At 18.0% G+C, this 13,828-nt stretch overlaps 5 protein-coding genes across 5 annotated transcripts; 1 reads left to right on the top strand and 4 right to left on the bottom strand.

The window, feature by feature from the left end:
* Positions 1-244: 244 nt before the first annotated feature.
* On the bottom strand, positions 245-1,565 carry PGAL8A_00164400 (pyrroline-5-carboxylate reductase, putative; the record flags this gene model as incomplete). Its single annotated transcript, XM_028675201.1, has 6 exons — positions 245-297; positions 381-813; positions 893-958; positions 1,069-1,143; positions 1,213-1,343; positions 1,547-1,565. The coding sequence occupies 6 exons, from the start codon at positions 1,563-1,565 to the stop codon at positions 245-247; spliced, it is 777 nt and encodes a 258-aa protein (XP_028526756.1).
* A 1,048-nt stretch (positions 1,566-2,613) lies between these two features.
* PGAL8A_00164300 (pyrroline-5-carboxylate reductase, putative) lies at positions 2,614-3,941 on the bottom strand (the record flags this gene model as incomplete). Its single annotated transcript, XM_028675199.1, has 6 exons — positions 2,614-2,666; positions 2,757-3,189; positions 3,306-3,371; positions 3,447-3,521; positions 3,591-3,730; positions 3,923-3,941. 6 exons carry the CDS (start codon positions 3,939-3,941, stop codon positions 2,614-2,616), a joined length of 786 nt encoding a protein of 261 aa, XP_028526755.1.
* Positions 3,942-4,926: 985 nt separating this feature from the next.
* On the bottom strand, positions 4,927-7,013 carry CCT4 (T-complex protein 1 subunit delta, putative; the record flags this gene model as incomplete). Its single annotated transcript, XM_028675198.1, has 3 exons — positions 4,927-6,369; positions 6,467-6,597; positions 6,998-7,013. 3 exons carry the CDS (start codon positions 7,011-7,013, stop codon positions 4,927-4,929), a joined length of 1,590 nt encoding a protein of 529 aa, XP_028526754.1.
* Positions 7,014-7,798: 785 nt separating this feature from the next.
* On the top strand, positions 7,799-11,800 carry PGAL8A_00164100 (U3 snoRNA-associated small subunit rRNA processing, putative; the record flags this gene model as incomplete). Its single annotated transcript, XM_028675197.1, has 4 exons — positions 7,799-11,114; positions 11,206-11,282; positions 11,411-11,500; positions 11,642-11,800. The coding sequence occupies 4 exons, from the start codon at positions 7,799-7,801 to the stop codon at positions 11,798-11,800; spliced, it is 3,642 nt and encodes a 1,213-aa protein (XP_028526753.1).
* A 1,841-nt stretch (positions 11,801-13,641) lies between these two features.
* Positions 13,642-13,698, bottom strand: PGAL8A_00164000 (conserved Plasmodium protein, unknown function; the record flags this gene model as incomplete). Its single annotated transcript, XM_028675196.1, has 1 exon — positions 13,642-13,698. A coding segment is annotated over one exon (57 nt), but the record flags the coding sequence as incomplete, so codon positions are not given.
* Between the last annotated feature and the right edge of the window lie 130 nt (positions 13,699-13,828).

Below are 13,828 nucleotides of genomic sequence, written 5' to 3'. Positions count from 1 at the left end.
TATATTAAGGTGCCACGAAATTTTTATTTTTTTCAAATATTTTTAAATCTTTTATAGATTATTATGTTATTATTTTATTTTTAAAAAAAGAAAATTTTTTTTTGAATTGTTTTTTTGTTAAATTATGAATTAAGAAACTTTTTTTTTTTTTTTAAATTATGATAAAATATGAAATAATGAAAACATAAAAAAAAAAAAATGTATTTTGTATAATAATGATAAAATTGATTATATTTACAAATGTTTATTTACTCATTAATTTTGATTTTTCACATGCTGCGTCTATAGCTTCAATAACTACATTAAAAAAAATAATATAAATATAAATATATATATATATAAATATGTGTGTGTGTAAAGGTAAGTGTATAGAGATTTACTTGAATATTTGAAGTGATTTTTTTCTAAAGTGAATAATCCTACTGCTGTAGTACCACCAGGTGAGCAAACATTGTCTTTTAATTGTTGAACTGGTAAATTAGATGTATTAGTCATTTTAACTGAACCATATATAGTTTGCAAAACTAATTTTTTTGATAATTCTCTCGATAATCCATTTTTTACACCTGCATCAATTAAACTTTCAATGAATAAATAAACATAAGCAGGACCTGAACCAACTAAAGCTGTCGTTATATCCATATATTTTTCTTCTATTTCATGTATAATCCCACAAGAGCTAAAAATATCTATAACATATTTTTTATCTACATCATTCACATTTTTATTAACACAGAATGTAGAAGCACTTTCACCAACTAAACATGGTGTGTTAGGCATAACCCTTACTACTTTATTATTTTTCCCAACTAACTATATAAAGAAGTAAATTACATAATTATTTAATTATTATGTCTCAAAAAAATATGTATTTTTTTTTTTTTTTTTTTACTTGTTCTAGTTTTTCAATTTTTACTCCAGCACAAATAGAAATTAATAATTTAGACATCAAATATTTCTTAAAAAAGAATATATATTTATTTATATAATTTTACATTATTATAATTTATAATAATCAGTGTGTATATTTTATTATTTTTTTTTTTTTTTTTTTTTATAAAAAAATACCCCAACATCTTTTAATATATGAGAAACAATATCTGGTTTAACGGCACAAATAATTATGTCACATGTACGTATAACCTAATTTAAATTCTATATTTTTATTTTTTTATATTTTTTTATATATATTAAAATGAATTTTTTTTTTACCTCTTCATTTGAATTTAAATAGTTGAATGTGTTATTATTTTTTTTGGGATCATGATAATAAATATTTTCTTTTTTAATAATATTATTTTGCAATATTCCATTTGCTAATGCAAAACCCATTTGCCCAAATCCTAAAAAACCTTTTTAAAAAAAAAAAAAAAATATATATATAATCATAATAATAAGAATAAACTAAAACTTAATTTGTTTTAGTAAGTTCTAATATAATAAGTTAATAATGATAAATTTTATGTCAATAACTTAAAAAAAAATTTAATAGTAAAAATATATGCGATGTTGAAATACAAAAATTTAAAAAGACAAAAAAGTTTACCTAATTTAACGTTCTCCATTTTTAGCTTATGTTGTCTTTTCCTTTTTATAAATTTCCGATATTCATAAATCAAAAAGATAAATATTATTAATTCTTCAATATAATCAAAAATGTGAATTTTTTTTTTTTTTAGCTAATAAAATAATTATTTTTAATAACTTAAAAAGGAAGTATTATTATTAAATAAAAAGCAAAAATATAAATATTCATATCAAAATATATTCTTTAAACTTGAATTTTATTTTGGTGTACTCTAGCAAAGTTTTTTTCGCTTTATTATAATTTCATTTATTTTATATATATATATTAAATTTTTTTTTTCTATTTTTAAAAAAGTACATGAAATATCATTGTTTAGTGTACTGAAAAAAATGTAGTACAAGTTAATTTTCTATTTTTAAAAATATACATATATAATTCTATTATAGTGAAATAAATAAGTATTTATTTATAATTTTTACTTTTAAAAAAAAAAAAAAATTCAAGAAAAATTCATATTAGTTTTATAATTCATTCTGTTAATCACAAAAACACAATTCTAATGAAATTAATAGATGTAACATTTCGTAAAGGAGAGAAATAAAAATGTAAACATGGAATTATAAAAAATATATAGAAGAATACTTTTATTAAATAATCTATAATATTTCAATTGAGTATAAATAATTATTTTCTATATTTTAAATAGCTTATGATAATTGATAAATGTTATAATTTTATGTTTACCAAAATTTTTGATATTGTATTATTAATATATTTTTTCAAATATTTATTATATAGTGTTATATTTATATTATTTATATTTATTTTAAATTGTTAATAATAAAGAGTTTATATATATATATTAGAAAGAATATTATTATTATTTTATTTTATGGATTTTCCTTCTAATTATTAAAAAATAAATTTTTAAAAATATAAAATTTTAATTAATTTTTTTTTTAAATATTATATATATTTATAATTACATGAGTTTTAAAAGCTTTTTTAATAAATTTTAATTTATTCTAATCTAAATAATTTTTAAGATTAAATGTCATAGAAGTTTATATATTAATTTTAATTACTCATTTAAATAATGTTTTTGATTTTTCACAACCAGAAGTTATAGCATCAATAACTATAAAAAAAAAAAAAATATATATATATATATATATGTATATATATATATATATATATAATTATTTTGATTATATATATTTATATTTACTCGCAAATTTAAATTGGTTTTTTTCTAAAGTAAATAATGCTTCTGCTGTAATACCACCAGGTGAACAAACATTGTCTTTTAATTGTTGAACTGGTAAATTAGATTCTTCAACTAATTTAACAGAACCATAAATAGATTTTAAAATAAGTTTTTTTGATAATTCTCTTGATAATCCATTTTTAACACCTGCATCAATCAAACTTTCAATAAATAAACATACATAAGCAGGACATGCACCAATTAATGATGAGGCAATATCCATATCTTTTTCTTTTATTTCATGTATAATCCCACAAGAGTTAAAAATATCTATAACATATTTTTTATCTATATCATTCACATTTTTATTTACACAAAAAGTGGAAGAACCTTCACCTACTAAACAAGGTGTATTGGGCATAACTCTTACTATTTTAATATTTTCTCCTACTATCTATACAAAAATAATTTAAAAGTATTACATATATATATATATATATATATATATATATATATATATTTTATATGTTATCAAATTTAGAAAAATATTCTTTTTTTTTTCTTTTATACTTGTTCTAATCGTTCAATTTTTATTCCAGCACAAATAGAAATTAACAATTTTTCTGATAAGTTAGTCTAAAAAAATAAATATATATTTAATATATATATATATATATTACTTTATAATGCAAAATTAATTTTTTATAATACCTTAATATCTTTTAACACAGAACCAGCTACATCTGGTTTAACAGCACATATAATTATGTCACATTTACAAGCAATCTAAAAAGAAAATTTTTTTTTTTTTTTTTTTTATTTTAACTTTATAAATTCTGAAGTTAATTCTTTTACCTCTTTATTTGAATTCAAATATTTGAATGTGTTATCTTTTTTTGATGGACCATAATAATAAATATTTTCTTTTTTAACTACATTAGTATTAGCTATTCTATTTGCTAATGCAGAACCCATATTCCCTAGACCAATAAATCCTTTTTTTAAAAAAAAAAAAAAAAAAAAAGAAAAATTATAATAATAACTGTAATATTAAATAATATGTTGAAGCATTTGAATAAATGATAAAAAACTGGTAATAGTGATAAACAAATGCATTAAAATTCTTTTTTCATTAAAATCATTATTTAATATCTAAAAATTAATATTTAAAAAAAAAGAGAAAATACCTAATTTAATATTTTCCATTTTTGTATTATATTTTTTTGTTAATATTATTATTTTATTGTATTATTTTTTCAATTAGCTATGCTGGAAATTCAATATATATATATATATTAGTTAAGATAATAAAAGGTATATATTTTTTTATTTTAATAATCTATAAGGTTGTTTCTTTTTAACATTTTATATTTAATTTTTTTTGGTGTAAAGCATAAAAAGGTATGTAATATGTTTTTTTTTGTTTTCACATTTAATAATGTTCAGAAGAAATTTTTTTTTTTTTTTTATAAAAATGTCATGTTATTAGAGTTATAAGAATTCATATATAATTTATTTTCATATATTTAAATATATATACAACTATATTTATTAAATTATATGCGTGAATATTTATATATATTTTTTTATGTTAAAAAAAATTTTTGATTGAAATATATAAAATTAATTTTTTAATTTATTTTGTTCATCATAAAAAATATACTGAAAAGATAAATGTAATAATGAAGAATAAAAATATTTAATGAAATAAAATTAAAGGAAAATAATTTTATAAAATTAATGAAAATATATAGAAGCAAATTTTTACAAAATTAATTATAATATTCCAACTAAATATATATGAACAATTCTTATTTTCAAAATAAATCAGGTTTAATGATAAAAATAAAAAGCTTAAATTTTATAGAATTTCCTTTTTATAATATACTATTTATATAATATTAATAATATATATATATATATATATATTTATTTTTTTTTTTTTTTTCATCTTTTAAAATAAAGATATGAAAAGTATTTTGTTAAGAATTATTTTCTTTTAGATAACTCATTTCAAAAAATTTTGTATATTAATGAAAATTATATATTTTTTTTTTTTCCTTTTTTTTTTTTTTTTTTTTTTTTTCATTGTGTATATGTATTTTATCAATAGTAACTAGCTTTATATTTTTATTTGTTTATATTGTAAATTATTTACTTATATTTTTAACTTCATCAGTTATCTTTATACTTACCTGCAAATGACTGTATCATCAATTTTAAGTATCATCATAACTGTTTCAGTGGCTAATTTAATTGCCGTTGATGTAACTAATAATGGTTGTATGACATTTTCCTCTATCATATTTGAAATAGTACCTGTTCTAATATTTATTCCATAATATTTATGACCTTCTGCGTGCTTATTTCTTAATTCAGTAACAATATGAAGTGGAGACAATCCTGCATTTTCAGCTAAGGTATATGGAATTAATTCTAATGCATCTGAAAATGCTTTAACACATATTTGTTTAGATCCTTTTAATGTATTAGCCCACTGATATAATTTCTGAGATAATTCCATTTCAGCTGCTGCTCCACCGGGCAATATAGCTTTTTCTTTAATTAAACTTCTAACAACACATAACGCATCATGCAATGATCTTTCTGCTTCATCTAGCATTAAATTATTTGATGCTCTTAATAAAACAGAAATGGTATTTTTTGATTGAACTCCTGTTATTTTTACTATTTCTCCATATCCAATGGATTCTGTTACTACAGTTTCTGCATAACCCAATTTATCAGGGGTAAAATAATCTAAGCTAGCTACAGGAATGCAATTGCAAGTTTTTGATATAAATTCAATATCTTCTCTTTCTATATCTTTTATAACCATTATTTTCGCTTTTGATAAAAAGTCTAATGCTAAATCATTAACGGCATCACGTAATATACTTTTCTGTATTAATAATAAGTTACACCCAGTGCTAGCTATTTTTTTTATCATTTTACCAATTATTAATCTCTCTTCTCTTAATAATCTATCCATACTATTATAATCCTTTACTACAACTGTATTATCCATATCGGTTTTTGGTAATGATAAGCAAAATTGAATCAATCCAATTTTTGCTTGAGATAAACTTTTTATTCCATGTGCTCTCTTGCTAATTTTATTACTTGTAAAAATTAAACCATCTACTATTTCAGTATCTTCAATTGTACCACCCAATTTTTTTACAATTCTTATATTATTCAGGTCAACATTTGTATCTTTGTTAATATCAGTAATTTTTAATATGACATCAACGGCTATCGGTGCTAATAACGATGAATTGTGTGAAACCACCTTTGAATTTAATGATGTTATAGCACTTTTTATTAGCATATTTTTATCATTTAAATCAATAGGTATAGCCATGCTTCTTAGTATCTCTTCACTTTTAACAGATGCTTCAAAAAAACTTTCAGATATTTTTTGGCAGTGAATATTTCTATCTAAAAGAGATTTACACACATTTAAAAATGAACCACACATAACAACAACTGAAGTAGTACCATCTCCTGCTTCCACATCTTGAGCTTTACTAAGCTCAACTATCATTTTTGCTGTTGGATGTGCAACTGCCATTTCTTTCAAAATGGTTGCTCCATCATTTGTTATTATAACACCTCCTTTACCATCTTCAATCTGTTTAAAAATTAAAATTAAATTTTATTATATATTATATTTATACACATTATATTCATGTATATTATATTTATATAATAGGATGTATATTGTTTACCATTTTATCCATTCCTTTAGGACCTAAACTGGTTCTAGTTACATCAGCAACAGCCTTAGCTGCTAAAATATTCATTTGCCTTACATCACTTTGCTTTTCATTTCTATTTAAATTTTCGGTATTTTTATTTTCTGAAAAAAAAAAAAAAAAAAAAATTTTATTTATTAAAAATGTTTTTAAAATGTTTATAATTATTACATTTAAGAACATACATAAGATACTTATAAAGTTATGTAAAAAATACCATCTTTTTTAAAGATATGCATCAAATATATAAAATTGAATATAGATAATATATATATAATATATGAAGTTATGTATCAAACGGTTATTCAAAACATTAGCATTTTTTTAAGTTATATATATATATATATATATGTATATATATAATAATTAAAATATAGTAATAAATCAAAATTCTTTTCAATTTATATATATAGAAAAACAAAATTTCTTATAAAAAAATAATTATAGAAATTTATATAAATTTATTTTTGTAAATTTATTTCATTTTTAATATGTGGTTTTTACTTGCTACTTCTGCCATTTCCAATATTATATAGAATTTATGTTTTTTATTTAAAAAAAAAAAAAAAAAAAGAGAAAGGGAAATTATTTAAAATATTTTAAGACTAATTAAAGTTTTTTTTCATACAAAAAAAATTAAGTAAAAGAAAGATATAAAATTTCTTCAGTTATTTTCCTTTTTCGTTTCAAACAAAATTATAAAAAAAAAAAAAAAAAAAAAAATAAAAATTAGAAAAATATTATATAAAATGTATAAACAAACGTATTTTCTCTAGCTTCATATATTTATTTCATTTACATGTATTCATAAATAACACTTTACAAATTTTTTTCTTAGCTTTTTATTCAAAAATATAATAGTAGTTTTCGGTTCTTTTTTTTTTTAAATTACATAAATAAAAATGATAAAAAAATAAAATAAAAAAACAATTTAGTTCAATAAAAATAAAATGATAAAACTTTTAAAAAATAATATATATAAAAAAAAAAAAAATTATATAAAGTATTAAATGGAACAATAATATACAATTAAAATTTTAACATACTTCAATTAAAAAAAAAATATTTGTTACAAAATCATAAATATATTTTGTAGAAACATATTTTTAATATAATTAAACTTTTATTTAAATATTGTTTTTTTAATAACCTTTTAAGCAACTTCTTTTTGATTTATATTTAATAGTTACAATGATTTGTAATTATTTTTATAAATTGTAATTTAATTTCTCATATAAGTTTAAGTATTTTGTTTTTTCTTTTTATTCTTAAAAAAAAAAAAAAGTTGAAATAAAAATAAAAAAAATGGGAGTAGAAAAAAATATTTGTATGCCTTTAAAGCTTGATGATGTTTTTCATGAGGAAAAAACTAAAAGTGGAGATTATAATGATAAAAATTTAGATATAATAGAAAAGGAAAAAAATAAAAAAAACTATAAAAATATATTGAACAAATATAAAATAACTGAATGTAATAAAAGTGAAATTAAAGAAATACAAAAGAAAAAAAAATATAATGAAAACATGAATAAAGAAGAAAACAAAAATTTAAATGATAGTGAACCAAAAATAGAGAATAAAACTGATAATGATAATGATAATAATGACCTTAAAAAAAACATAGAAAAAAGTAATGAGCAAATTTCAATAGAGATAAATGAAATTAAGAAAAGAAAATCACATAAAGAAAGTAATTTATTAATAGCTAATGGAACAACTGGTTTAGTTGTACATAATGGAATAATGTGTTTATCTATGAAAGGAATTCAACCATTTATCATAACAAGTGTTAAAAAATCATATTGCGTTTATGATCCACACAAATTAAGAAAGGCATATACATCTGAATATTTTGCAGAAGATATTAAAAATTTATACTGTACCAATGATTATGTTTATGTAATTTTTAATAAGAAAGTATATAAAATTAATGAATATGGTAAAAAAAAAATTTTTTATAATTATCATAAGTATAATATTATTAATATTTTAATTGTTTCTGATTATTTATTGACATATAGTAAAAAAGAAATAATTATATGGAATGATGGATATATTGAAGATGAATCTCATATAAGTTATTCAAGTGATGAATTATCAAATACAAATGAAGATCAAAAAGAAAAAGAAAATGAGGATAATATTTCTGATAATTTAAATGATGATAATTATCATAGTAGTGACGATGATGATGCATATAGTCAAAACGAAAAAGATAATGAAAATATAGATTGTGAAGATGAAGTAAAAAAATTAAAAAAAAATAAATCTTATATGAAAAATAATGAAAAATGCTATAGAGATATTTTGGTTAAATCTATCGAATTATTTGATAATAATTCAGAAACTGAAATAAGAAGTGTTATTCATCCAATTGGATATATAAATAAAGTTATTATATGGACTAACGAAAATAAATTATATTTATATAATATTAATAAGGAAAAGATAATTTACGAATACAATTCAATAAATAAACTAAATTTAAGGGAACAAAGAGAGATAAAAATATTATCAAAAACATTAAAAAACGAAGAAATTTGTTTAATTACATCTGACAATGAATTATATATAATTAACATTGAAAAAGATGAGATAGTATATTCTAAAAATATATATATGGATAATGATTTCATAAGTTGTGTAAATTTTTATAATTATAAATATAATGATGAAATAAATTTAGCTATTTTAATAGGTACGGAAAATGGAAAAATAGTAATGATTAATTCAAAAAATAGTCAATATTTTATTAAAAGAGATGTACACGATTATATAAAAAATATTTTAATATCTCCACAAGGTTATATATATACAAGTGGATATGATAATAAAATTAATTTGTTAAACTTAAATAAAAGTTCATTTACATTAGAAATTGTGAAAAAGAGGAATAGTTGTATAGGAATTATTAATAATATCAAATATTTAGATGATGAGAATTATAAATTAATAGTTTCAGCAAATATGCCAAATGAAAATGAAGGAAATTTATTTATTATAAGTCCACATAATCCTGAACAAAATAAGGATTTTTCATGGAATAAAAAAATAAATATATTAAATAAAAAAATAGTTGATTTTGATATAAATATAAATAGACATTATGACTGGAATAATATATTAATATGTTTAGAAAATTCAGATCGCGTGTATTTAGCATCATCATATAAAAAAACTATATCAAATGAATACTTGTTATTACCATTTGATATAATGAATAAAGAAGAAAAGGAAATAAGAGAAGATATGATTAAAAAAGAAAATGAAAAAAATAATATAGAAGAAGTTGATGCTTCTAAAAATGAAGAATATAAGATATACGATGATTATAAGACCTATGAAAATTATCATATAAAAAAAAAAATATATGCAACAAGTATATTAATATCTACATGTGGTCATATAGGTATTGTTGGTTACAGTAATGGGGAAATACATTCATTCAACATTCAATCAAAAACATATAGGATTGAATATAAATTAAATAAATATTCATTAAAATCAAAAGCACATACAGATGGTGAAATATTAAAGTTATATTTATATGGAGTTAATTACTTTGTATCAGCTTCAAATTCAAAAGAAGATACGTCTTTAAGAGTATGGAATATTTATACAGGTGATTTAATATATTCCTATAATGTTAAGAGTGCATATAATAATATGATTGAAAATATAAGTATTGTCTCATTTTTTCATCATAATATACTTACAGCCGTTTGTTTATCAAACAATCATACCTTAATTTTAGATATTGAACAGAAATGCATCACTAGAAAATTCCATTTTTCATTTTCAATTACAAATATTATATTTAGTAAAGATAATAGACTAATTTTTTTTGCATTTAATAATAGTACTTTACTTATATATGAAATTATATCTCATACTTTTATTGATTATTTGTTATTCAAAAATGATGTTATTTCCATGATTTATAATGATATTTATTTATATACTTCCCATAAACATAGTCACAATTTTGTTTATAGTTTTACTAATAAAAATTTATTTAACAATTGTAACTACTTGCTTAATGATTACAAATTATTTAATGCAATACCAATTGAAGAATGCTCCAATTCAGAAGATGAGCCACATTACAATAATGTTAATATAAAAGAATTAATTAACATGAATAATGATACTAATAACACGAATGACACATTATTTTTAAATGAAAAAGGAGATAACAACTTTTTAAATGAAAATGAAAAAACTGATTATAAAGATTTAGTTAAATCCTATACATCTAGAGAAAACCAAATTAACAGAAATTTACTAACTATGTCAGGTTTTAATATATCAAAAATAGCTTATTTAATATTTTTAGATAAAATAAAAGAGAATTGTAGAGTGGAAGAAAACATTAAAAAAAATGAAGAAATTCCTTTTTTTCTTAGTGCTAAATTAAATACAAATATAGAATATAATGATAATGATGAAAAAAAATTTTTAGAAAATATTACTAATAATAATATTGAAGATAACGAAGAAAAAAAAGAAGTAAATAATAAACAAGTTATAAAAAGTAAACATATGACTAAGAGTAATAGTATTAAAGTCCATTCCTCAAAATTGCAAGAAATTTTAGCGAAGAATGAAGATTCTTATATTAGTAAATAATAATAAAAAAAAAAAAAATTATTTATAATAAAATATTTAACTTTAATATATATATATATATTTTTTTCATTATACTTTTTTAGAGGTTCTGAAATACTTAAAAAGTTTATCTCCATCAGGAGTACATTATAATATATTATGCTTAAGCACATTAGAAGAGGTTACTCTTTTTTTTTTTTTTTTTTTTCATAATTTTATATATAAATTAAAATGTTTACTTTTATAAATTATTATATAAATAAATTTATTTTTAATGTGAATATGTTTATATATTTTTTCTTCTTTTAGTTGGAAAATATGATGAATTTTTTTATTTATCATGTTAAGTCAAATGACAATATAGATTTAATTCAAGCATACATATTAATTTTTTTAAAGGTATAAAGCTAATTTTTTTTTATATAATATATATATTTTTTTATATTTTTTTTAATTGATTTAGTTCTTTTTATGAATTTATGCATTAAAATGTATATACATAATACAAAAATAATTCATATATTCACTTCTTTAATTCAGGTACACGGTAAAAAATTAATGAAAACAAAAAAACAAACTCTAAAAAATACTATAAGTGCTTTACTTCAGGAAACACAAAACAGTTGGTCAAATATTAATTTTTTATTTGAAAATATTATTTTTTTTATTAAGTTTTTAACAAATATACAATTAGAATAAGAGAAAACAAAATATCATTTATTTTTACATACACATATATATTTGAAATATAACTTTTTGTTCTTTGTTTTAAATAAGCTTTTAAATAAATATGCATTTCTCATAATTATATTCAGTAAGAATTTAATAGTTAATTAAAAATTGAAAAAAAAAAAGAAAAAAATTTTTAATTTATAGACTTAATGTGTATTTTATTAAGATTTGATATTTTATATGATGTTATTTGTAAGTACAAATTTTCTTTATTAAAAAATCAGTTTGTATTAATATTTACAAGGATCATATGTCTAAATTTTAAATTACACTATAATTTTTTTTTATTTTGTTTTTACCTTTTTTTGTTTTATAAATATATTATTTTCTATAAATACATATATTGTTCTTTTTAATTTTTCATTTGATTTTATCTTTTTTTACTTTTCTAAAAACGATAATATTTTTAATGAAAAAAAAAAAAAAAAGATATTTGAAAAAAATAAAAACTCATTATATCATTTAATTTTTTTTAATTAATATTTCTTAATAATACTTTATCTTATTACTTGGCATATTTATAGATTATTTTATTTTATTTTATTTTATTTTTTATTTTTTTTTTTTCATTAAATATGGAGTTGTAAATTATTTTGAACTATTTCCCTTTTATTTTCTATTTTTAATATTTACTGTTAATATATTTTCATTTGAATTATGAATTTTCATATTGTTTATTTTATATCTATTCAATTTATTAATGAAAAAAATATCAAGTATAAAAAAAATAATATTTATATCTATAAATATTGGAAAGGATTTCTAATTAATCTTTATAAATATAACAATTACAATAAGAATAAATATTTTTATTTTTACGTTATTAATATTTAAAGAATTACTAACATATGTATATAAAATATTAAATGAACAATAAAATAATACCTTTAAGTAATAATTTCCTTTATGTTTTTAAAATAAAAGTAGTAATAATAATTTAAATAATCAAGGTTTTCATATATTTAATGAAAAATTAACAAAATCAGAGTACAAATGTATATATTTGAAAAGTAATAAATTGGAGTATCTTACTTTAATTAGTGAATCTAATGATTAGAAATTAAACGGAAATACTTATTATTTTGAATGAATTAGAAACAGCTTAATTTAAAGAAAAAATACTTTCATAAAAATAAAAATATTAAATAACAAAAAAGGTACAAATAATACTTGTAAAAAATAAGTGAATTAAATAAAGATAGAAAAAAAGAAAACAACATATATATTTAAAAACGCTTGAGAAATGAAAATTAATATAATAATTTAACTTAACAAATTACAAATAAATTATCTAAAAGGAGAAATTATAGTAATCTGAAATTTTAATAGAAGTAAAATGGAATATAATAATAGTTAGATATATAAGATAATTATAAAAAATTGTTATATTAAAATTAACTATAAAAGGATTTATTAATAATAAAATATTTAATCTATAATTTTTATATGTATAATTTAAAAAATAAAATAAAATTTATCTTATCTTTTTTCAAATTTATTTCCCATGGGAAATTGTAAAAAAGAGAATGGAAAATAAATATATTATATAAAACAATTGAAAAAAAAAAAAAAAAAAAAAAATATAACTTGCACAAGTAAAAGATAGAAACATTATTTATTAAAATTTTCTTAAATAATTACAATTTACATGCATTATATATATATATATAAATAATCCTTATGGTTTAATAGTGTATTGTAACTATATAACAATGATTGTCTTTTATAAAAACTTGGACAAAAGAAAAAAGTATTATAAAATAAAAAAATATACTCTAATTATTCTCTTTTTATTTACTTTTAATATTTTAAAAAGAATCTTCATGGTTTTCTAATAAATTTGTTTTCATAAAATTTTGATGAACTAAAAAAAACATTAGAAATTTTTTTTTTTTTTTAAATAATAAATATTAAAGTTATTTATTTAAAAAAATATATATTCAAAGAAAATACTATTTTTTTTTTTTTTTTTTTTTTTTTTAGTGTAATTAAAGA

The sequence above is a fragment of the Plasmodium gallinaceum genome (assembly GCF_900005855.1).
Source record: "Plasmodium gallinaceum strain 8A genome assembly, contig: PGAL8A_v1_65, whole genome shotgun sequence".
NCBI lineage: Eukaryota > Apicomplexa > Aconoidasida > Haemosporida > Plasmodiidae > Plasmodium > Plasmodium gallinaceum.
The sequence above is the reverse complement of the archived record's forward strand: the minus strand, read 5'-3'. Positions and strand labels throughout refer to the sequence as shown.